This window comes from Lagenorhynchus albirostris, chromosome 10 (genome assembly GCF_949774975.1).
Source record: "Lagenorhynchus albirostris chromosome 10, mLagAlb1.1, whole genome shotgun sequence".
NCBI lineage: Eukaryota > Metazoa > Chordata > Mammalia > Artiodactyla > Delphinidae > Lagenorhynchus > Lagenorhynchus albirostris.
Window position 1 is genome coordinate 32,651,495 of NC_083104.1, and position 26,606 is coordinate 32,678,100.

At 38.2% G+C, this 26,606-nt stretch overlaps 1 protein-coding gene and 1 non-coding gene across 11 annotated transcripts in view; one reads left to right on the top strand and one right to left on the bottom strand.

The window, feature by feature from the left end:
* CCDC66 (coiled-coil domain containing 66) overlaps positions 1-22,777 on the bottom strand; it is a 54,594-nt gene extending 31,817 nt beyond the window's left edge. For 2 of the 10 annotated variants that reach the window (XM_060161563.1, XM_060161559.1), the window contains exons 1-7: positions 22,698-22,777; positions 20,881-20,945; positions 20,191-20,216; positions 13,349-13,796; positions 11,720-11,885; positions 11,426-11,533; positions 9,867-10,002 (exon numbers count right to left, since the gene is read on the bottom strand). In XM_060161563.1, the coding sequence (XP_060017546.1) occupies positions 9,867-10,002; positions 11,426-11,533; positions 11,720-11,885; positions 13,349-13,796; positions 20,191-20,216; positions 20,881-20,945; positions 22,698-22,708 (960 nt within the window). In that variant the 5' untranslated portion in view covers positions 22,709-22,777. Of the gene's footprint in view, positions 1-9,866; positions 10,026-11,425; positions 11,534-11,719; positions 11,886-13,348; positions 13,797-20,190; positions 20,217-20,880; positions 20,946-22,697 lie in introns of those variants that run through there. The other 8 variants (XM_060161562.1, XM_060161560.1, XM_060161564.1 and 5 more) reach the window with 8 other exon arrangements.
* LOC132528344 (U6 spliceosomal RNA) lies at positions 2,217-2,322 on the top strand. Its single transcript, XR_009543215.1, has one exon. It is a non-coding gene; the product is annotated as a U6 spliceosomal RNA (small nuclear RNA).
* Positions 22,778-26,606: the final 3,829 nt, after the last annotated feature.

Genomic DNA, 26,606 nt, shown 5'->3' on the forward strand with positions numbered 1-26,606 from the left:
TAACTTGCTCTTTTGTTTTTGAAGGTCAACATATCCTTCTGTGTGTCAGAAATAATACATAATATTTTTAAAAGTCAGAAAGTTGAAATGCCAAACAATGGAAAAGATAAAATATATGTAATATAGTGATGATTATTATATATGAATATCTTGGGCATTAATGCAGACTGGTGTTTGTGTATCTACTCATTAAGAAAATATAATACCAAAAGGATCCACATCAAACTCATATGCTGCACAATAACCACCACCTTCAAGAGTCTATACACACACACACACACACACACACACACACACACACACACACACACAACTGTTAGAATAAAACAAATTCAGCGAAGTTGCAGGATACAAAACCAGGAGAAAAAAATCAGTTGCATCTCTATACACTAACGATGAACAATCTGGGAAAATAAAATTAAGAAAACTATTCCATGTACAATAGCACCAAATACTAAGAATAAAATACTTAGGAATAAGTAGGCCAAAGACATGTACACTGAAAACTACAAAACATTGCTGATAGAAATTAAAGACACAAATATCAATAAATGGAAAGACCCTACCTTCATGAATAGGAAGACTTCGTATTGTCAGGATTACCTAAAGCAAGCTACAGATTCAAAGCAAACCCTCTGAAAATCTTGATGTTTTTTGCAGAAATGGAAAAATGCATCCTAAAATTCATATGGAATCTCAAGGAACCCTGAATAGGTGAAATAATATTGAAAAAGAAAATTGGAGGACTTAACCACTTTCTGATTTCAAACCTTACTACAGAGAGGGGGAAGATGGTGGAAGAGTAAGACGCGGAGATCACCTTCCTCCCCACAGATACATCAGAAATACATCTACACGTGGAACAACTCCTACAGAACACCCACTGAACGCTGGCAGAAGACCTCAGACCTCCCAAAAGGCAAGAAACTCCCCACGTACCTGGGTAGGGCAAAAGAAAAAAGAATAAAGAGACAAAAGAATAGGGATGGGACCTGCACCAGTGGGAGGGAGCTGTGAAGGAGGAAAGGTTTCCACACACTAGGAAGCCCCTTCGCAGGGAGACTGCGGGTGGTGGAGGGGGGAAGCTTTGGAGCCGTGGAGGAGAGCACAGCAACAGGGGTGTGGAGGGCAAAGCGGAGAGATTCCCGCACAGAGGATTGGTGCCGACCGGCACTCACCAGCCCGAGAGGCTTGTCTGCTCACCCGCCGGGGCAGATTGGGGCTGGGAGGTGAGGCTCGGGCTTCGGTCGGATCCCAGGGAGAGGACTGGGGTTGGCGGCGTGAACACAGCCTGAAGGGGTTAGTGCACCACGGCTAGCCGGGAGGGAGCGGGGAAAAGTCTAGACCCGCCAAAGAGGCAAGAGACTTCTTCCCTCTTTGTTTCCTGGTGCTTGAGGAGAGGGGATTAAGAGCCCTACTTAAAGGAGCTCCAGAGACGGGCGCGAGCCACGGCTAACAGCGCGAACCCCAGAGACGGGCATGAGACGCTAAGGCTGCTGCTGCCGCCACCAAGAAGCCTGTGTGCGAGCACAGCTCACTATCCACACCTCCCCTCCCGGAAGCCTGTGCAGCCCGCCACGGCCAGGGTCCCGGGATCCAGGGACAACTTCCGCGGGAGAACGCACGGCGCGCCTCAGGCTGGTGCAATGTCCCACCGACCTCTGCCCCCGGTATGGTAATCAAAACAGTGAAACAGTGGCATAAAGACAGACATACAGAACAAATGAACTGAATGGAGAGCCCAGAAATAAACCCTTTCATATACAGTCAAATGATTTTCGACAAGAGTGCCAAGATGATTTGATGGGGAAAGAAGAGTCTGGCGCCGGGAAAACTGGATATCCACATGCAAAAGAATGAAGCTGGACCGTTACCTTACACCATATATAAAAATTAACTCAAAATGGATCAAAGATCTAAACTATAAAACTCCTTTAGAAGAAAACATAGAGGGAAGCTCCACAACGTTAGATTTGGCAATGATTTCTTAGATATGACACCAACAGCACAGGCAACAAAAACAAAGAATAGGTAAAATGGACTTCATCAAAATTAAAAACTTTTGTACAAGAAAGGACACTATGAAGTGAGTGAAAAGTCAACTCATGAAGGAAATACCTGTAAATTATATACCTGATAAGGAGTTAATAACCAGAATATGTAAAGAACTCCTACTACTCAACAAAAAAGAAAATCCAATTCAAAAATGGACAAAGGTGCTTGCTTCGGCAGCACATATACTAAAATTGGAACGATACAGAGAAGATGAGCTTGGTCCCTACATAGGATGACACGCAAATTCGTGAAGCATTCCATATTTTTATCCCAGGAATGCAAGGATTCTTCAATACATGTAAATCAGTCCATGTGATGCACCATATTAACAAACTGAAGGAGAAAAACCATATGATCACCTCAATAGAGGCAGAAAAAGCTTTCGACAAAATTCAACACCCGTTTATGATAAAAACCCTTCAGAAAGTAGGCATACAGGGAACTTACCTTAACATAATAAAGGCCATATATGACAAACCCACAGCCAACATCATCCTCAATGGTGAAAAACTGAAACCATTTCCTCTAAGATCAGGAATAAGACAAGGTTGTCCACTTGCACCACTGTTATTCAAATAGTTTTGGAAGTTTTAACCACAGCAATCAGAGAAGAAAAAGAAATTAAAGGAATCCAAATCGGAAAAGAGGAAGTAAAGTTGTCACTGTTTGCCAATGACATGATACTATACATAGAGAATCCTAAAGATGCTACCAGAAAACTACTAGAGCTAATCAATGAATTTGGTACAGTTTCAGGATACAAAATTAATGCACAGAAATCTCTTGCATTCCTATACACTAATGGTGAAAATCTGAAAGAGAAATTAAGGAAACACCCCCATTTACCATTGCAACAAAAAGAATAAAATACCAAGGAATAAACCTACCTAAGGAGACAACAGATCTATATGCAGAAAACTATAAGACACTGATTAAAGAAATTAAAGATGATACGAACAGATGGAGAGATATACCATGTTCTTGGATTGGAAGAATCAACATTGTGAAAATGACTGTACTACTCAAAGCAATCTACAGATTCCATGCAATCCCTACCAAACTACCACTGACATTTTTCACAGAATTAGAACAAAAAATTTCTCAATTTGTATGGAAACACAAAAGAACCCAAATAGTCAAAGCAATCTTGATAAAGAAAAACGGAGCTGGAGGAATCAGGCGCCCTGACTTCAGACTATACTACAAAGCTACAGTAATCAAAACAGTATTGTACTGGCACAAAAACAGAAATACAGATAAATGGAACAACAGGATAGAAAGTCCAGAGATAAACCCACACACATATGGTCTTACCTTATTTTTGATAAAGGAAGCAAGAATATACAATGGATAAAAGACAGTCTCCTTAATGAGTGGTGCTGGGAAAACTGGACAGGTACATGTAAAAGTATGAAATTAGAACACTCCCTAACATCATACACAAAAATAAACTCAAAATGGATTAAAGACCTAAATGTAAGGCCAGAGACTATCAAACTCTTAGAGGAAAACATAGGCAGAACACTCTATGACATAAATCACAGCAAGATCCTTTTTGACCCACCACCTAGAGAAATGGAAATAAAAAGAAAAATAGATAAATGGGACCTAATGAAACTTAAAAAGCTTTGCACAGCAAAGGAAAACATAAACAAGACGAAAAGACAACCCTCAAAATGGGAGAAAGTATTTGCAAATGAAGCAACTGACAAAGTATTAATCTCCAAAATTCACAAGCAGCTCATGCAGCTCAATATCAAAAAAACAAACAACCCAATCCAAAAATGGACAGAAGACCTAAATAGACATTTCTCCAAAGGAGATATACAGATTGACAACAAACACATGAAAGGATGCTCAGCATCCCAAATCATTAGAGAAATGCAAATCAAAACTACAATGAGGTATCACCTCACACCAGTCAGAATGGCCATCATCAAAAAACCTACACACAGTAAATGCTGCAGAGGGTGTGGAGAAAAGGGAACCCTCTTGCACTGCTGGTGGGAATGTAAATTGATACAGCCACTGTGGAGAACAGTATGGACGTTCCTTAAAAAACTACAAATAGGGCTTCCCTGGTGGCGCAGTGGTTGAGAGTCCGCCTGCCGATGCAGGGGACGTGGGTTCGTGCCCCGGTCCGGGAAGATCCCACATGCCGCGGAGCGGCTGGGTCCGTGAGCCATGGCCACTGAGCCTGCACGTCCGGAGCCTGTGGTCCGCAACAGGAGAGGCCACAACAGTGAGAGGCCCACGTACCGCAAAACAAAAACAAAAACACAAAAAACTACAAATAGAACTACCATATGACCCAGCAATCCCACTACTGGGCATATACCCTGAGAAAACCATAATTCAAAAAGAGTCATGTACCACAATGTTCACTGCAGCTCTATTTACAATAGCCAGGACATGGAAGCAACCTAAATATCCATCAACAGATGAATGGATAAAGAAGATGTGGCACATACATACAATGAAATATTACTCAGCCATAAAAAGAAATGAAATTGAGTTATTTGTAGTGAGGTGGATGGACCTAGAGTCTGTCATACAGAGTGAAAAAGTCAGAAAGAGAAAAATAAATACCGTATAACTAACATATATATGTGGAATCTTAAAAAAAAAAAAAAAGGTTCTGAAGAACCTAGGGGCAGAACAGGAATAAAGACACAGATGTAGAAAATGGACTTGAGGACACAGGGAGGGGGAAGGGTAAGCTGGGAAGAAGTGAGAGAGTGGCATGGACTTATATATACTACCAAATGTAAAACAGATAGCTAGCAGGAATCAGTTGCATAGCACAGGGAGATCAGCTCAGTGTTTTGGGACCACCTAGAGGGGTGGAATAGGGAGGGTGGGAGGGAGACGCAAGAGGGAGGAGATAAGAGGGTGTATGTATATGTACAGTTGATTCACTTTGTTATAAAGCAGAAACTAACACACCACTGTAAAGCAATTATACTCCAATAAAGATGTTAAAAAAAAAATGCACAAAGGACTTATAGACATCTCTCCGAAGAAGATATACAGATGGCCAATAAGCACATGAAAAAATGCTCAACATCAAGAATCATTAGGGAAGTGTAAATCAGAACTACGAGACGCCACTCCACATCCATTAGGATGGCTATCAACCAAAAGAAAAAAAGAAAAAAACAAGTGTTAGTGAAGATGTAATCAGAACCCTTGTGCACTGCTGATGGGAATGCACAATGGTGCAGGAGCTGTGGAAACGGTATAACAATTAAAAATAAAATTATCAAATTAAAACTGGTAAAAATTTAACATAAAAAGATAAAACATAAAATTACCATATGATCCAGCAATTTCACTTATAGGTATATACCCAGAAGACTTGCAAATACAGACTTGGAGAGATTATCTGTACATCAAGGTTCATAACAGCATTATTCCCAATAGCCAAAAGGTGGTAACAACTCAAATGTCCATCAACATTTGGATGAATGGATAAACAAAATGTAGTATCATACATAAAATGGAATATTTTCACCCTTAAAAAGGAATGGAATTCTGATACATGTTTACAACATGGATGAACCCTCTAAACATTAAGTGAACTCTGTCAGACACAAAAGGACAAATATTGTGTTAGTCCACTTAAACATACTGAGAATAATCAAATTCATAGAGACAGAAAGTAGAATGGTGGTTGCCAGGGGCTAAGGGGAGGGAGAAATGGGGAGTTACTATTTAATGGGTATAGTTTCAGTTTGGAATGATTAAAAAATTCTGGAGATGGATAGTGGTGATGGTTGCAACACAGTGTGAATGCACTTATTGCCGCTTAACTGTACACTTAAAAATGATTAAAATGGTAAATTTTATGTTATGTATATTTTACCACCACAAAAGGTAAATTTGATGTTATGTATATTTTACCACCAAATTTTTACCACCGAAAATTAAGAGGAATTTTTTGTTGGCTAACTGCAGAACTATGGTCTGGTGGTAGCAGTAAGAAGCTAGCAGAAAGATAACCTCACTTTCTATCCCATGTTAGTATGCTAGAATATACTCCCTTCACTTAAGAGGCTTCCCAGGAAGGGGTAGTCATTAGGGAAAGCCAAGGTTTCATGGAGGTGACGTATTCTCACAAAGGCTGAGGCTATAAGTAAATTTCTTAGAAACACAAAAAGAAATGTTAAGCTGCACAGTGTAAAAAAAGTTTGGGCTGAACAATACAGGAAAGAGAATACAGGACCATTCAACTGGGGGAGGAGGAGTAAGACTGAGAATCAAGAAGAGGAGAGAGGAAAGGAAGATGGTGAGAGGATTGACTCTTAGCAGCCTCAGGGTTCAGAATGGACCTGTGCTTTGTAAATTATAACTAGAGCAAACTTTCATTAAACACTTGTTATATGTCAGCCACTGTCTTATGCACTTAATATGCATTACCTCATGTTTTTTTAATTTTTATTTTTTGCGGTACGCGGGCCTCTCACTGTTGTGGCCTCTCCCGTTGCGGACCACAGGCTCCGGACGCGCAGGCTCGGCGGCCATGGCTCACAGGCCTAGCCGTTCCGCGGCATGTGGGATCTTCCCGGACCGGGGCACGAACCCGTGTCCCCTGCATCGGCAGGTGGACTCTCAACCACTGCGCCACCAGGGAAGCCCCGCATTATCTCATGTTTTAACAAAATTGGCCTTGATGATTCTGCTTGCAACTAAATTTCTCCTCCTCTCAATTACATTAAGAGATTAACTTAATATTCAAATAATATAAATGGTTGTGGCTATGGCTGGGATTTATGAAACCAACTGCTTTCAGGTATTTAAAGGGGGATTTTTTTGTTGCAGTTCATGTCCCCCCAGTAGCACCTCTCCATTATCTTACAGCATTCACACATAAATACATAAAAACTACATTTAAACAGTAAAAATATGCATAGGTAATCATACTCTAATCCTTGGTTGTCCAACCCTGGATTTAGTATATGATTTCCTTTCTAGTCTTTCTCCCATCCCCAACCCCTATCTCTGACTCTAAAATATAAATAACTTTACTGGTTTTCTAGATTATTAAAAAAAAATGACACATGCTATCATTCAAAAAAAAAAAGCAAAAAAACTAAAAGTCACCTTAAATGGTTAATTCTTTATCTCATTAACAATCATAGTATGGATTACTCCCAGATAATAAATGACCTAAAAAGCCATGCAAAATAAGCAATAATAAATGACATGCTAACACTTCAACTGACATTTCGGTAACAGAAATACCTAATATTTTTAGCATTAAAGTTTTTTTAATCCTCATGTTGAAAAGTAAATAAGCTTACAACTGATTCTCAATGACATCATGAGTAGTTTTATTTGCAGTTTTTAGTAGTATGTGCATGCATCAATTTCTAAACTTTAAAAACTTAGAATTATCATCCAGAACTACAGTTTTCCAAAATAACTTCTAGAAAGACTAATTTATTGCCTTTTAACATTTGGTCAAAGTGCTTTTGGGAACACAGAAAAACGTAATTCATATTTCATTCCTTTTGTTAACGTAAAATTATCAACAGACTATAAACTGATGTAAGCTAGTCAGTCCTATATGGAGCAGAACAAGCTGCCATGCAAACAATCTAACTGGCGGGGTTCTATAAGAACTCTACCAGTACTGAAAATGTCTACCACCAGAATCATACCTTTAGGTTACTGCCTTATTTTCAGAATACATTTGTTAAAATGTAAATGTTCATTAGGAAGGAAAAAAAGAAATAGTTAATAACTTTTTTAAAATTTAAGGAGCAGGGCTTCCCCCGTGGCACAGTGGTTAAGAATCCGCCTGTCCAGTATTTACAATAGCCAGGACATGGAAGCAACCTAAGTGTCCATCGACAGATGAATGGATAAAGAAGATGTGACACATACATACAATGGAATATTACTCAGCCATAAAAAATGAAATTGAGTTATTTGTACTGAGGTGGATGGACCTAGAGTCTGTCATACAGAGTGAAGCAAGTCAGAAAGAGAAAAACAAATACCGTATGCTAACACATGTATATGGAATCTAAAAAAAAAAAAGAAAAAATCGTTCTGAAGAACCTAGGGGCAGGACAGGAATAAAGATGCAGATGTAGAGGATGGACTTGAGGACATGGGGAAGGGGAAGGGGATGCTGGGACGAAGTGAGAAAGTAGCATTGACATATATACACTACCAAATGTAAAATAGATAGGTAGTGGGAAGCAGCCGCATAGCACAGGGAGATCAGCTCGGTGCTTTGTGACCACCTAGAGGGGTGGGATAGGGAGGGTAGGAGGGAGACGCAAGAGGGAGGGGATATGGGGATATGTGTATACATATAGCTGACTCACTTTGTTATACAGCAGAAACTAACACAATAATGTAAAGCAATTGTACTCCAATAAAGATGTTAAAAAAAAAAAAAGGAATCCGCCTGCCAATGCAGGGGACACGGGTTTGAACCCGGGGACACGGGTTTGAACCCTGGTCCAGGAAGATCCCACATGCCGCAGAGCAACTAAGCCCGTGCACCACAACTACTGAGCCTGTGCTCCAGAGCCCGCAAGCCACAACTACTGAGCCCATGCACCACAACTACTGAAGCCCATGTGCCTACAGCCCGTGCTCTGCAACGTGAGAAGCCACCGCAACGAGAAGCCCAAGCACCGCAACGAAGAGTAGCCCCCGCTCACTGCAACTAGAGAAAGCCCGCGCACAGCAATGAAGACCCATCGCAGCCAAAATTAAAATAAATAAATTTTAAAAAAAATTAAGGAGCATACTGCACTCAATAAAAATTAACTGGTGATTTAAAAGAGTATTTAGATTCACTTCTTCAAGGAAAATAAGTTATATAGTCATCATGTACTAAAGAGCTTATATATTCAAAGTAATGACATTTAGAACTTACCTCTAAAATCTGACTAGCTCTAGGCAGTGAATGCCTGTCAGCCTGGATCACAATTACCTGACTGGGAGACTGTGACAGAATGCTAGAATAGCTAGCAGAAGTCTAACAACAAAACGATAAACAAGGGTACTTTTTTGTCTAGTATTAAATACATGCAAAATTTAAAGGTCCCCAAAGCACTACCCGAGGGACACATGGTATATACTTATGTTTGATAAGCAATCACTTATGTTTGATTTGATAACCTTGTAGTGAATACCACATGGTCAGTGGTAGAGTTTTGTGGTCATCTATAACATCGTGGAGCTCTTTTATAGGAGCCTAAAGGAGGTGCCAGGGGCCTTTACACTCACCTACTAACATAGTAAGACTATTTACAGAATGCAAACAGAGTAGCTGAGGTCATAATTTAATTCAAAATAACGTTGTTTTAAAATACCATATGAAAAGTGAGTTTTAAAAAAATGAATAAGCTTCAAAAATAAGCTTTATGAGGGACTTCCCTGGTGGCACAGTGGTTAAGAATTTGCCTGCCAATGCAGGAGACACGGGTTCGAGCCCTGGTCGGGAAAGGTCCCACATGCCGCGCAGCAACTAAGCCCGTGCACCACAACTACGAAGCCTGCGCTCTAGAGCCTGTGAGCCACAACTACTGAAGCTCGTGCGCCTAGAACCCATGCTCCGCAACAAGAGAAGCCATTGCAATGAGATGTCCGTGCACCGCAACGAAGAGTAGGCCCCGCTCACCACAACTAGAGAAAAGCCCGCGTGCAGCAACAAAGACCCAACGCAGCCATAAATAAATAAATTTAAAAAAAAAAAAAAAGCTGTATGATATAAACAAGGCTTAGCATTAAAAAAGTGCAGTTAAGGTATTTTATATTCCATAAGTGCCTGATTTTGACACTTTTACCTTAGCCTGATCGAGAATTTGAAGTTTTTCCCATACTATTTTATCACTTTCAGATTTTTTCCATGGATTATTCCATTTTTCAGACGCGTCTTTTTCTTTCTTCTTTAAAGCAACCTGTTCATCTGTAAATAATGTCCTTTTTAAAAAAATATACAAAAACTGTAAAAAAAAAATGACGTAAACAAATCATGACCTTCTTAAAGAGTGCAGATTCCAACACAGATCAAAACTGTTTTTTAGGAAGGAGATTAACTCACAAGACAGAGAAGAATTTTAAGGATATGGAATAAAAGAAAATGTTTAATCAGAACCAAATTTAAGTATGGCATAAATGGATGTAAAAATGTTTGTTTTACTATAATTATAAATAAGGAGCAATTTTTTCAGAACATATTTTATATTATGCTAATTACTGTGAGGTTCTACTCTACAGTAATGTTCATTTAATTATTACTAAAAGGCTTAAAAGCTAGAACTCTGGAGTCAGAGAACCCTGGGGTCAAATTCAGGTTCAACCACTTCCCGGCTGTGTGACTGAAGGCAGAATGATGTTCATCCCTCTAAACCCCATTTTTTATTCTGTGAAATCAGAGCAATAATGATGTCTATTTTCAGTATAGGGCCTCACACAAAGTAAATATTTAATAAATGTCAGCCATTATTATTTGTAACTGCTGAAAAGGTACAAAAAATCATGTGTCCAAATTTGTACTGAACAAACATTTAAAGCTGCAATTATGATATAAAACACATCAGATCTCCAAACCTTCTGATACTGCTACCATACATTTAATTTCTTTATTATTCTATTACTTTGACTTCCAACATCAATTCATTCCCTATTTCTTCGCTTATCTTTTTCTAGATCACCTGTCCTGGAAGGGTTGTGACTAACTGGTAGGACTTTCCAGTTCAGTGGACAGTGAATCCCATCTTCATGCTTTTAGTACAACTATTCCCAAGTACAACTATTACCTCATGTATTTTCCAAACTCTGATACCTGGACCCTAAGTCTAGTCCAAGAAGTAACAGGAGTTTCTTAGTTATTATCTTACTTACCTTAAGACCCTACTTAACAGAAATTATAACTTTTTCTGTTATGATGTCTACAGACCGAAGAAAAGAAATAAGCTTATTTTTGTATGGGATATACTGATTGATGTCATACTGATGATTCTTGATTAGAATGTTTTAATTTTTAAAATGAATTATTTTTAAATAAAACCATCTTTAACCCATAGAATTTCTGTAATGGAAAAATATTAAAATGGATTCTCAGGAAATGAGAAATGTTTAGGAATCTTTGAGCTCCAGAAGGGTACTGATGATACTAATGTTCATCTGTGGCTTTTGGTGCACACCACAGAGCAGAAAACAAAAAGGTATAACATAAGGGAATGTGAAATCACAAAGTTTCTTACGCCACTTGCAGAAAACTACTCTAGATGGTGAATGTTATAAAACAAGGTTTTTGATAATATCATACTGCAAGATGTACTTCATCCTCAATATACATTCCTTAAGCCAACAAAACTATAATAAAATGTGCAATAATTACCTACCAAGCTCTTTCCTCCACTGGGCTTTTTTTGCTTCCAACAAACCTCTATCACGTTCTCTTTCTCCCAGAGTACTGAATATGTCAGCTGGTTTCCATATATTCTCTCTAAGACAAGACACAAAAAATAATAGAAACCTTATCATATGTTTCTATACAACTTACTCCATAAATATTAAGTAATAAACTTTTAAATAGCTCTAGTCTTCAGAGTAAATATTTCACATACAAGTCAAGGAAAAGTAAAACCATATTCCCAAGATGACCCCACAACAATAGATGTGAGTTACATACGTGGCAATTTTCTGCTCATACTGATTAGATGTCACCTGATTTTCATTTAAAACAGACTTTTTTTCATCCTGAACAGATGAAATGGCCTCAGTTTTCTGCGGAAGTCCCATGATGTTCTCATCCTTTGGCTGATCAGGAATATTGTTTAAATTTAGACTATACTGACCTAGAAGGTAAAATACATGTTTTAAAATTAATACTAAAATTACATCTATTATAATACCTTATCTTGATACAGTTACGCAGTTTTAAAAAACACGGCTTTACACATCATCTAATTAATCACCTCTCACAGCAGTCCTTGCAGTGCGTATTACGATTCCCTTTTTGTCAAAAGAGGAAACTGAGCCTCAGAAGTTAAATGGCCCAGAGGTATGGCCACAGCCATACAAACTTGTTTCAAATAAGAAAACAAGCAACAACCAAAAAAACCTCCATTTACTCTTGCCAACAACACTTTTACAAATAATATAAATGATAATACAAATCACAACTTAAAGGAGAATAAATGCAAACAGCTTTATAAAAAACTCATTACCTTGCCCTTATTTTTCTCACTTAGCTGGGAAAGCAATCAGTGATGATCTTTTCCATGGACCACTGTCTCTATATCCCAGCTGTATCTATTCCAAATGTTTTACACAGGGCTCATATGCTTGGCTCAAAAATCCCTCAATGTGATAGTTCTCCCAATGGAGAGAAAGCATATCTAATATGCGGGTCATTATATGATTAGGCAAATTCTGCTTTTAACTTTGTTGATATCATCTCTCATTACGCCTAGTAAGTTTTTATTTTTTGTTCTTTGAACTAGAATTCTAGCCTTAAAGATAAAAGTTAGCTCCCTGACTTTACAAAGAATAATCTATACCAAGAGAAGGCAAATGACTCCATTTTGAGCCCCTTGGGAGTGCTAAGGAGCTACCTAGTCCCCAGACCAGTTGTGGGGCCTCTTCCTGGTGACTGTTAATTTTATTTTTATTTATTTCACGGTTGCTTAACAAAATTTTAATAATAGTCACAATTCCTTAGCTCAAAGCTAAAACTAGAAGGCTTTTAAAAACATAATACAATACCCTGACTACTAAAATAGAAGGCATATAATACGCCACTACTTCCAAGTCAGTGTTTTACGCTGGTTAAAAAGATAGTGCTGCCAATTCTTAGCAAGGATTGAAAGTCAGGAAGAGCAAAAGCCGGGGCCAGGAAAATAATCCTTTTCAGCAACTCATGTCAAATCTTCATAGCAAAATTCCCTCATTTTTCATTAGAAATACAATAGCAATTTTTTTAGAACATTTTACATAGTTTTCATGTAAGTAAAGCCTCCTACCTTCCAAAATTAGTACAATAGCTTTCTGAACTAAAATCTAGAATCCACAGAAACTAGGTTTCTTAAGGCCATGGTACATGAGAATAATATTCTGAGCATTAACCTTAAAACATGGCATATTTTAACTACAAAAGTAATTCTGCCTATGAGAATGTTTTCTAAACGAATATTTATTTTAAAACATTGTTACATTAAACTAGAATTTAAGAGGCACAGTTATGTAAAATCCAATAAAACTCAAATTCTAAAACTTATATATTGATAAACTTAATATTAAAACTTCAGAAAAATCTTACTTGTTTCCTCCTTCTTTCCATTCTCAGTCAGGGAAACTGATTTATTTCCTTGGTTTACAGTCATCAAAATCTGTTGTAGTTGGCCTTGTGTTAGACACACCAAACTGCTCTTCACATTTTCAGCTGTGATGTGCTTTTTGCAAGGCTTCTGTTTAGCTACTACAAATGCATTTATGCTGTTTCTAGTCTTCTGTATATTAGGGGTTGCAGGTGAAATTTCTTTCTGGATATGAAGATGGTCTTTATCTGCATACTGCTTGCATAAATCCTTAGTGGGTGAAAAAGTCATACTATTTTTTTCACTTTTTGCCAATGAAGTTTCTGAACCAATTCTCTTCTTTTGCGAAAGTTTTTCACTCCTGACACAAGTATTTTGTGATTTCAGAATGTATCCAGTTTGTTTATTTCTTAAAGGACATTTTGCAATCTTGGTCTTATTTCCCATCTGCTAAAACACCAGAAATTTATTCTTTACAAGAGCCCACGAAAAATCAACAATTATCTTTATATAGTCAGTGATAAGTCAGGCTTCGAAACTTTTTTTTCTCATTTTGCTAGTTAGATAATATATCCATAAGAAACTAACACTCAACCTTCGCAAATCTCCACTTGAAAGCTTCATTAACAACTGGAAATTATTATTTTATTTCAGGATAACGAAGATTACATAACAACTTTTATTCTAGGTGTTTACAGTCCATTCTGCTTCAGCTTTGAATCTCATGTCATGATTCTAACACCCACACTATCTTTCTTTACAGGCATTTATACACCGGTAGGTTACTAGCCCTTATTCCTTGAATAACTTAGCTTGTGGGTCACCATCCCTCACTCTAACCTAACTCCTGTCTTAATTATTGGTGCTTTCATGTTCTTTCAATACCCTGGCCTCATTTCCTTGACCTCTGTTCCTATACTCTTGTCTTCCATGCTACCTCAGTTACTCATTGCCACAGTGATATCTTATACTGACCTTGTAACTACCCATAACTGTAATAATCTCAATTTCAATAAGAACCTCCAGTCATAGGCCTTAGCAGTAGTCACATGGCTCATTCACTCACCATGTTCAAATCTTGTCTCAACATCACTGGCTCAGTGAGGTCTTCTCTGAACACCCTATTAAAAATTGCAGGCTTCCTGCTCTAACTTCACTCCCACCTCCCTAGCACTCCCCACTTTCCCAAGGCTACCATGCCCCTGAAATGACCATGCCCCTTCCCTTTCTCTCATGTTTCTCTATAGCACTTTTGTCCTGTAATATTCTATATTTATTTTGATTATTTTCTGCCCATTCCACCTTTTTAAAAATTTATTATTTTTGGCTGCATCGGGTCTTCATTGCTGTGCACGAGCTCTCTCTAGTTGTGGCAAGCGGGGATACTCTTCTTTGAGGTGCGTGGGCTTCTCATTGCAGTGGCTTCTCTCGTTGCGGAGCGTGGGCTTCTCATTGCAGTGGCTTCTCTCGTTGCGGATCATGGGCTTTAGGCGTGCGGGCTTCAGTAGTTGTGGCTCGTGGGCTCTAGAGCACAGGCTCAGTAGTTGTGACACACGGGCTTAGTTGCTCCGCAGCATGTGGGCTCTTCCAAGACCAGGGATGGATCCCGTGTCCCCTGCACTGGCAGGCAGATTCTTAATCACTGCGCTACCAGGGAAGTTCCCACCTTTTTCTAACGTAAACACTACAGGGAAGAGATTTTTTTTTTTAATTTATTTATTTTATTTATTTTTAGCTGCATTGGGTCTTCATTGCTGCCCACGGCTTTGTCTAGTTGCAGCAAGCGGGGGCTACTCTTTGTTGCAGTGCGCGGACTTCTCATTGCCGTGGCTTCTCTTGTTGTGGAGCACGGGCTCTAGGCGCGCGGGTTTCAGTAATCGTGGCACACAGGCTTAGTTGCTCCGCGGCATGTGGGATCTCCCCGGACCAGGGCCCGAACCCGTGTCCCCTGCATTAGCAGGCAGATTCTTAACCACTGTGCCACCAGGGAAGCCCAGGGCAGAGATTTTTGTTTGCTTTGTCTACTGCTGTGTCCCCAGTATCTGAACAGTCAGTGGAACAGGGTAGGTTTCAGTAAATTTTTGTTGAATTACTATCTTCAACCATACCATTTTAAAGACTGGATTCTTTATCTCTCTCCCACAAATTAGCTCCCCTTTCCAAAATATCTCATTTCTGTAGCACTGTTGTTCTAGTCTTTCAGACCAGCAACCATAGAGTCATCTTTGACTCTTTATCCTCCTTCACGGTCTTCTTTAGCTTACCAGCAAGTACTGGTCATTTCTTCCTTCCAAATATCTTTTTCTCCCCTTTTACATGACAATACACCTAAATTCAGGTTTTCATTACCACACTACTGATTACAGCTTATCTCAAATCTATCCAACTGTACATTTCTGCAAACCCATCTAACATAAAATAATTCAACAGTCATTCAATAAATACTAAGTGTTGCTTTTTAGGTGAGCAACACTATGGGAAAGACGTTGGAGGTATAAAATGAGTAAGACAAGATTCTTGTTATCAAGGAGTGGGGTAGATGCCACATGGCTTTCATCTGGCTTATCATATCCCAATGTCCTTGTCTTTCAAAAATGACATAATACACAACCACACTTTGACCAATGAATCAACCCCATTTTACCTTTCTTTTCAAAATGTACCTGTATTATCAGTAGTAAAAATCTCTTTCTTACCCTCTTCACCTCACCTATACCCTTTTATTCCAGGCTTTAGACTTTTGATAATACCAATACCACAATCTAAAATGCGCTTTTACCCTCCTATCTCTGTGGCTATTTTTATATAACTAACTCTAAATGAGAGGTGGCAAATTTAAATACGTAGTGTAAATTAGCCTGGGTGGGAACTAGGATAATTGAAGAGCACTTTTCTGTCTAAAGGAGGCAGCCACCCCTCAGAAGCAGCCTACATTGCCAAAGAGGAATCTGAGTCTACTTGCTAGATCATCCAGTATTTCAAGAGAACCAAGAATGCCATATTTTACCTTAAAAGTTCCATTTTTTTAGACACTCACAATTCATTCTAGTTTTTGAAAACCACTGTGTGGATTAGGCAAATTATCAGCAGACTACACGTAGGTTACAGAGCTAAGCTCCACCCCAGTCTCCAACGACTACAGCTATTACTAATCCTACCCTTCTTTGACTCATACTGACATTTTTGGGATCATTAACAGCTGAGTATTTCAGTTCTCTAATCAGTTTCTCACTCAAACTGCTAAGAAGTGTAGTGTATTCCCTAAACGTATCTTAAAAGTCTCTCACTTTTGTCCCCTTCTTTCCATTCTGCTAGCCACCATGCTTCAGGGTCTCATAAGACTCTCCCTGGACTAATATAATTGTCCCTTAAGTAGTGTCCCTGTTATGATAATCTGTCCTTCACAGAATTGCCTGAAGCCCGTTCCTACAACACAAATCATATCTAGTCTACTTTTCAAAAATTCTTTAATGCTCCCTACATGCAAATCAAGTTCAAACCCTCTGTGTATACATTTAAACTCCTTGTGATTGTAACCACCCTCCCTAAGTTTTATGTTCTACACTCCCCGCTGATATACACACTATCCCCCAAATGCAAATTGTTTTGTACCTTGGTATTTTTGCCCACTATTTTCTCTGAGTTTAGAATATACCACCCTACTTCTTTCACTATGAAAATCTCCTTCACCTTTTAAGTTCTAATTAAAGTGTCACCTCATTTATGAAGCATTCCCTGTCTCCCTTAACCACAAAGACCTGCTTTCCACAGTTTTCTTCTTTTTATAACCCTAGTATGGCACACATTTTATTGTACTTGTATTATATAGTTATTTACCTGACTGACACCCCTGCTTCTAGGAAACATGGACTAGGTTTTACTCCATTTTTCTCTCAGTCACAGAACAAATAAAGCCAAGAATGGAGCTGTACACACATATGGAGTTTTACAGCTGCAGTAAATCCTTGTTAAACAGAAACCTATTAATTGGAGCTCCAATTTAACTAGAACTATTTTGCCACATTCCACTTAAATCAGAAGTAACATACAGAAAAAGTCATCTAAAAATTATGTAATAAAAAAGGGGGGTAGCAATGTCTGGCATGAGATCAATATACATGCAGCTCAATCCTGAATACATTTGTAGCTTAATGCCAGAGAAGAGCAATGAGTGGAGGCAGCAAAAAAATCCATGAACTACCAAATAAATATTCAATTATGTTCAGCTTAATTAATAGGAAAAAGCAATCTCTAGCCCAAATCATCTCCCAAGTGTTTACTGGATTAGATGAATTTTAATACATCAAATAGGTCTTCACATCATAAACATTTTTAGGTAGCATGCTGCTCTTACCTAGTTTTGATTGTACCAGTACTTTTCCTAATATTAAAAAAACATATAAAGACAGCGTCCAACGCATTTAACGCTGGCCAACTTCACAATTTATATGGGGCCAGGATCCCAACGCCAGAAAGAATCAGAGAAGATTAACATTTTAAAATATAAAATGTGCTACCTAGCACTAATATTGTATACATCTTTTAGTGTGTTACTATTGACTCTCACACACAGAAATACCTGCGAAAATTTTAAGATGTTTTATATTTCAACTAATTGTGAGATAATTTTGAGGTCAGAATGTATAAATTACCCATGACACTGAATCATTAATATTTCTCTCATTTATCTTTCTATAAAAGCTTAAGAAATTAGACTGGTAACCATCTTTACTTCATATTTACTACCACAGATTAAAGAAAAGTACAGGAGAGATTTTGAAAGAATTAAAGTACTCTGACCACAGTTTGTTAAACTTCATGATGATGAGATAGAGTTCAGTGTTTAAAGAGCACACTATGTACACGACAGTAATTCAACCTGTGAGGAAGAGGAAAAACAGAAATGTAGGTAGTATAGTCACTTAGCTTACCCCAGTAGAAGAAAAGCACTATGATGAGTGAATTCATGAATAACTTACAGAAAAGAGAATTCAACATGTATCTACAGAACTGTGAGATTTTGGAAACTAAAAAACTGATTAAAACAAAAAAAGGAAGACAGCACTACTGTTTTTGGTTTTTGTCTTCTGTGAAGAGCAAAGAAAGAAATAAGCATCTCAGGAACCTCTGTAAATAAGGGAAGAGAAGCTCCTTGAAATAAAGTCAATATAAAAAGGAGATTTAGGTTGCATCAGTATTTTTTTCCAGCTTTACTGAGATTTAATTGACCATTAAAAATCATATATATTTAAGGTGTAAAATTTGATAATTTGATATATGTATACATTGTGAAATAATCACCACAATCAAGCTAATTAACATACCCATCACTTCACATAGTTACCATGCATCAGTATTTTGGAGTCCCAAAAGCAAGAGAAATAAACTCAAATAATCTGCTTTAAGACAATAAATAATTTAAGATCAATATCAGCAGAGACTTATTAGTTACTCTGGAAAGAAGAATCCTAGAATAAAAAAATCCCTAAACTGCTAAAAGAATTTTGTAATGATTCTACAAAAAGTCCAAGACTAGTAACTTTGTTTATTACAGGCATAAAAGGGGATCTCCAGATGTTCTAAGTTGGTTAAAAAGATAATGAAATATCTTCACAAATGTAGTGACCATAGCACATCCATTAAGGACACAACAGAAGAGGGAACGTGTGCGACAGAATTGAGGTCAGGTGAAGATAAAAAAAAAACTATGTGTAATAGTTGATTTCTATCTAGGAGCATGAAAAGGAGCACTGTATTTGTTAATGTGACTCAAATAAGAACAGTTAGTTGCAATATTTTAATAGCGCAGGGTTAGGAAAAAACTATACAATCTATATTCTGTGATTAAGGGAACACACAGGGTATGTATATACTGTGTATGTGTGTGTGTGTGCATATAATAATTTTTATAGGTAGCTTGTGGAATTACTCTGATCAGCATTACCCATTTATCAAGTAATTGATATCTTGGGTTCTCAAGCAACTTTTCCACCTTGATTAAACCAGAGGAAACAGCAAAGCCATCAGGGGTTCAGAGTTGAAGAGAAAAGGGCCGCATCACCCAAAGCAGTCTCTAGTCAAGATATGGAAAGACAGACTTTAAGATACTGCAAAATAAAATGGGCTACAGTAAGTTATAGAGGGGGACAGTAGAAATTTCTGCTGCTTAATGGAAAAAGAAATGGGAAACAAGAAAAGTAGTGGTATCAAAATTTTGAAGCAGTAATGTATTTTGTAGAAAAAGGCTCTGTGGGCTCCTGATAAAGAAAAATAATTTAAAAGGAAAACTATTATTTAACTCAAGTGTAACCTCTTAGAGGAGGAAGCTAAATGCATGTAAGATTTTGTCAATCAAATACATCTTTTTGGTGTGGGAAAATGCAATTTGAGTATGAAAAAAAAAATTTTGCTTTGAAGTTTGACTATTTTTAAAGATGTCACGAGTTGCACTGTCCAGTACAGTAGCCATTAAATTAAAAATCAAACAAGTGAATTAAAAATTCACTTCCTTAGTCACACTGGCCACATTCAAGTGCTTAATAACTACACATGGCTAGTGGCTGACTATCATATTGGACAGCACTGATTTTAGAACATTTCCATCACTGCAGAAAGTGTTACTGGACAGAACTGATCTAGAGAAGTGAGTTCTAGGAGGCTTTTTAAACTGAAAAATTATGAATCTATTTCTGTAAAAGGACCAGCCTGAAAGCAAAGGTATAATAACTTTTCACCATCATTCCAAACCCTGTGTAACAGTTTGACAGGAATTATTTTCAAACCACTGTAAAGTAAACTGCATTTTACATTTGAAAACAAGTCAGGTCAAAGTCATTTGGCTTACCTTTACAGAAATTTTTGATTTATGTTCTACAAGAGAAAAAAAAAATTACTAAACTATCAACCAAGAACATACTAAGGCAGTCACAAAAGAAAATTTTAATTAACATTATTTTAAGAAGATATTAAGTAAAAATATTAACCCTCAAAGCATTAACTTTAGGTCCTGCCTGAGTGTTCTTTTACAGTGTGGTTCAAGTATTTATATTTCATTTTTGTTTATTTTCCAAGGTAAAATTATAAACAGATCAGAGAAAAAGAAAATAATGTGAATGAAAAGAGTACCAAAGCATACTCTGCGCTTTAAAACTAAAAATGACTTTAAAACTATGGTCTTATTATAAATTTTCTCAAACAATACATTCTTTACATGCACAGAACATAACTGCATAAGTTTTACCTAGATTATTCATTAGGCAATAAGCATATGTGCTGTATACAAATATAATAAAGAAAAATTACAAATGAAATATACTGGAACATTAAATTCCATGAATAAATACTGACAGTGGTAAGCAATGATGTAATGTGACTTTACTTGGCTAAAAATAAATTTGAGGAAGTTAGGGAAACCAGCTTTTTTTCAAAGTGTCATTTAAATATTCCACTACAAGCAAAAAATCTGTTAAACAGCTACACATTTTTCGTAGGAATTTAAAAGTTAGTATTTTCGATTTCTAGTAATATAGCATACCATATGGAGACAGTATTAGCTTGGTTTTTCCATCCAATAATTCAGTTTCAAGCTTTAAACCATCTCTGCAAAATAAAAGAAAGTTGTCTGTCATTTTTAAGAAGCAGCAACATTTTAAATAGACAGAAATGCTCAGTTGAACCTTGAAAGTAAATTTGTTCTCCTGAATTTATAAAGGAATCTTGTAAATATTAAAACGTTTTTAAAAAAAATTTCTATAGATGTTTATTTTTCTTTTAAAAATTGATGTATAGTTGAAACCATTCTTTTAATTTAAAACACTTTTCAATTCAACATAAAATCAAAAACTTCATGGAGAAAATTACTGAAACTTTCCAACAATTTCTCATCTTTAATCTGAAACTTCGTTTGGTTACTGACAAGGAATAAATTAATCTGGTTATCGTAACATCATTTAGTTCTTCTAACTCTAGACCGGAAAAAATAATGCTGTTACAAAACTCCTCACCTATGTTAATGGAGCAAAACACATCTAGCTACCATTTATTAGCTTCATAATGGTCTCATGACTAACACATTCTATGGCCTGTTAGAGCAGTATTTGAAAATGAAGCTGTAAGACTGCCACCAGGGTTATTAACTGCTTGAGCATGGAGTTCTACTCTATTCTGAATATTTCAACTAATACATATTCACACTTAGTGACACTTTTGTAACTATCACAGCAATACATCTATAATAAACTTTGCCCGCTATACTTTATCTGTGCCTGTCAAACGCCAAGAGCACAAAGTAACAGTAGATACTACCAACGAAACTTGTACGTCTGTTAAGGTCCCAATAAAAATTCCACTGAAAACAAAAACAGCAGTACACACAGTTATTTTATTGTTTTAGTGAGAGAGAGAGAATAGACGTACGTCAATACATATCAACAGGGACAAAAATGACGTCCAAGCGACAAAATTAAATCTCGCGGGCCAATAAAAGGGAACACGAAATTTGCGGTGATGCTAAGGTTGGGGAAATCAAACAATTTCAACTTACTCAAACGATTTCAACTTACTAAGATAAAAACACCATAAAGAATGGGTTTTAAGGGTTTCCCGGTAGCACGGTTACAAACAGTTCATGTTTATGTCGGTGAAACTTAAGCAAGACCTTGAATGAAACCGTCTATTCAGCACTACCGCGTTGCAAACACCTTCAGGGGCAGACTGTCTTGTTTCTTATCCCTAGATTCTAGAACACAGAAACCATTTGCTAAACGAGGTGCACACGTGTAAGTTTGAAGACTTTTCATCTTCTTGAAATATCAAACATCCCAGTGGTGATAAACCACGCAACAGTCCCTTTTATTTACTCAACCACTACTTAATGAGGGCCTATGAGGTGCCAGGCACCGGTGATACACGACTCCTCGAGAAGCCTCGGCTCCCAGCACGTACGTCGGCCGCTAAGCTCCTCTGGGCGCTCCCACACTCTGCAAAGAACCCCCACACAGGGTCGCAAAGCACCAGGGCCTGGGCCAGGATTTCTCCCCAGGAAGCCGCTACGCTTTATCTCTCCACCTGCCCTCACCTTTTATCTCCTCTCACGCCTCTCCTCCCTCTCCCTCCTGAAGTAAATGAGGAGGCGGAAAGGAGGCACGGACAGTTTCGCGAGTTATTAACTGGAAAACGGAAGTCTGCGGAGGCTGTAAAGGCCGACCCAGCCCCTCGCCCCCTCAACCTCAGGAAGCCGGGCACTGCTGCTTGGGGCGCCGCAGGCCTGGAAGGCTCCCCGCGAAGGGCTCCAAGAGCCAACCCAGCCTCACCCGCTCTCCACGGACTACCACCTTTCTCTCCACAGCTTACCCTAAGTTCATGGCGCAACCGGCCGCGCTCTCCACGAGCCGCTCAAGCCCCTTGTATACGTAGGTCGCCGCCGCCGTTCAACAAGCGCCACGCCGATTGGACACAGTGTTGCCGCCGAGCTGGGAGAGCGGGCCAATCAGGGTTGAGCGTGCTGGCGCTTGCGCTCAGCAGGGCGGGGCTGTCGGGGAGACCCTGTTGGTTCGCCCCACCTGGTCCTGACTCTGGAGTGCCGGGGGTTCTTCGTTCCTCGCAATTGTAGCCCTTAGAGTTCACAGGGAGTTCTCAGAGAAGTGCCTCAGCTCAAGTGGAGGTGGCTGGTTAAGCAATTTGCCTGAGGTCTGTATCAAGCTACGTAACCCCAGAGCCCATGTTCCAATTTAGCGATACATGAATCTAACTCCTATCCATCCTTCAAATCTCAATTTAAACGTCACTTCCTCCATGAAGCTCCTGTGGAATCCACTAGTGGGTAAATTAGGAACCCATTTTCTGGACTTCCCAGTCCCTGCCCTTTCAATCAGGGTACTAATACATTTCAGATCCCGTGTCAGAGTGAGCTTCAGAGGGGCAGCGTTGGTTTTTGACACCTATATACCCACAGCACCTGGAACTGAACAATACAGACAGTAAATATTTGTTAAACGAATAAACAGCAAAAGTTTTTAATGCCAACAAAAATCTTATTAAATTTGGCAATGATGTTTCATGATGAGGATGCCCGTAGATATAATGCAGTTACTAAAAGTTTACAAATTTTCATCTATTTACTCTTAAATGAATTTTACAAACTATAGCTGTAATAAATGAGGCACACTGAATTCTTACGGTACATTCAGTGAAAACTCAAAGTTATCTTTTTATTTATGTACCTGGCCTGTGGAAGATATATTTAAATAAACATTTGTTAATTTATTTGACTGAATAAATGAACAGGTACCAATGTATATTTGATCCTGTGTTGTTTTTTGTTTTCGTTTAAAGGAAAAGTCATCTGTGCATGTAAAAAAAAAAAGGCTCAAAGGATTTAAACCAACATGTTAGCAGGAGTATTTCTGGGAGTAGTGTGACTTTTAAAATTTTATTTTGTTTCTAGCTTTTATTATTATGAAAATGTTTAAACAAAAATAAGAATAGTTCAATGAACGCCTATATACCCTCTACCTAGATTTGACAATGGTTAATGTTTTGCTACATTTGCTTTCTCTCTCTCTACACATAGGTGGGCAGGCACACCCATACATCCACATCCATACACTCATACCCACGGCCATGAACACACCCACCATTTTTTGCATCACTATTTGCAAGTAAGTTACAGACATTACAACACTTTGCCTTTAAACATTAAAGCATGTATCTCCTAAGACATTCTCCTATATAACCATAACACTATTATTACACTTAAGAAAATTAACAATTTTATGATAATATCGAGTGTTCCATTCCTATTTAATTTTCCCCACTTGTTCTAGGAATATATTCTATATAGATGAAGGGGATTAAGAAGTACAAACCGGGGCTTCCCTGGTGGCGTGGTGGTTGACAGTCCGCCTGCCGATGCAGGGGACACGGGTTTGTGCCCTGGTTAGGGAAGATCCCACATGCCGCGGAGCGGCTGGGCCCGTGAGCCATGGCCGCTGAGCCTGCGCGTCCGGAGCCTGTGCTCCGCAACAGGAGAGGCCACAGCAGTGAGAGGCCCGCGTACCGCAAAAAAAAAAAAAAGAGAAAAAAGAAGTACAAACCTCCAGTTACAAAATAAATAAGCCACAGGGATATAGTATACAGCATAAGGAATATGGTCCATAATATTGTAATAACTTTTTATGGGAACAGATGGTTACTGGACTTATCATGTTCATTTCATAATGTATGCAAATATAAAATCACTATGTAGTACACCTGAAGGTTACAGAATGTTGTATACCAACTATATTTCAATAAAAAGTGAATACTTTTAAGATGTTATTATGTGGTCGACCGTGCATCACATCAGGTTGTCCTACAGTTACTGTGGTCAGGTTTGAACACTTGGTGGTGGCAGTCCTATCTCTCTATTGTAAGCATCTATTTTCCCCTTTGCAGTCAGTAAGTAATCTGAGGGCTGATGGTTTAGCACTGTGCAAATATTCTGTTCCCCAACAACATTTCACCTAATAATGAGGAACGATTTTTATTTTGTGTTTTCTGTATTTTTCAATAAGTCATCTTTTGCATGGTTTTACATCCTTTACATACCACTCTTCTCGGCCTACTTGTTTACCAGGTGCAAGAAATTGGTGCAAAACTATTCCACTTCCCAAGCGTATTGTGAGATAGGAATCAAAGGTCAAGTTTCCAGTTGTAGCATTGTAAGCTACAAGTTGTAAGCGCGGCCTGTCGCGCCCTTAACACTCCATGCTTCTTTATGGTCTGCCTGAGGTCCATTCCCCTGGAAAAGAGAGTTTAGTTAAATGCTTTGAATTTATTGTTTAAACGTATGTGAAGGTTGGAGGTACTACAAGCATATCCTTCATTTATATGCAGTGTAGTTTCCTCAGATCTTATTACCCTGTGGGTGCAAAGAGTGTCACCTTGACAATAATCTTGCTCCAAGCTGCACCTGTGGGATCTTGGCCCATGCTAAGTAAGCACTTCTGGAACCCACTCCGAGTGCACTGGAGCTCTTGAGGTATCCAGGCTGCAAGTCATCTGTAAGGAAAGAGAAATGCATGCCTTTTGTGTTCTCTTCTGTTGCAGTGCATAGCATAGTTTTCCAGAGCTTTGGATCGAGGCTGCCTGGGGTCAGATCCCAGCTTTATTGCTTTCTAGCTGTGTGATCATGGGACGTTATTAACTTAACCTGCTTCAGTTTCTTCTCTGATACAAGGAGGTATAGGGTTGTTGTGAGAATTAAATGAGTTTAATCACATGCAAAGTACTTAGAATAGTGCTGGCACATAAATGCCATGTAAGTATTAGCAATGATCAATATTGTTACAGGAGAAGTGCTATTTGAGTCCAATAATTTACAGAGTTTTAGATCACTTGATTTTTTTTCCTTTTTAAAAAATTAAGGTAAAAATTGCAGACAGCCTCCTTTCACAGATGAGGAAACTGACTCACAGAGATGTAACTTACCCATGATCTTAACTACTGTTCTGTGCTTCTTTCTTTTATAGAACTGTTCTCCTTGAATTCTACTTAAACAATTAACAAATGTTTCCCTACAGATGACAGTAGGTTTTGAAATTTTTTACTGAAGAAAGAAGAGAGCTTGTAAGTCCTTTCGTTGTCTATGACTCCCCGGAATTTACTTTAGATTAAGGCAATTTTGAGTATCTAGGTACTGCAGGGACTCTCCTAAGATCATAAAATTTATACATCTTGCTCATCCTAAAGTAAACAAACATGGTTATGATTATTACTAAGTAGGAAAGCATAAGAAAAAAATCTCTATATGTGCTTTATTTTTCTTAGCCAGCTCAATCCCAAATGTGTAAATCATTTCCATTTCTCTAAATACGGTACATCATTTCTGTATGAGTAAACACTTTTTGTCATGGGAAACTGCTACTTTTATCAAGTACCTGATAAAGTATCTTTAAGTTAAAAAGGTGTTTCATTTTCATTTTGCTTCTAAGACTTTGTATCAGTCTGGGTCCAATCAGGAGAGAGATGCCAGCCACACAGTAATTTCAAGAGTGAAAGTTGAAAACATAATGAGATACCATTTCACATCCATTAGAGCAGCTAAAATGGAAAGCTGACAATACCAAATGTTGGGGAAAATGTGACACTACTGGAACCTTCATCTTCTTACATTGGGAGTGTAAAATGGTCCAATCTCATTGGAAAACAGTGTGATAATTTTTAATAGAAACTTTTAAACATCTGCCTATGATTCAGCAATTCCGCTTGGAAGGTTGCATC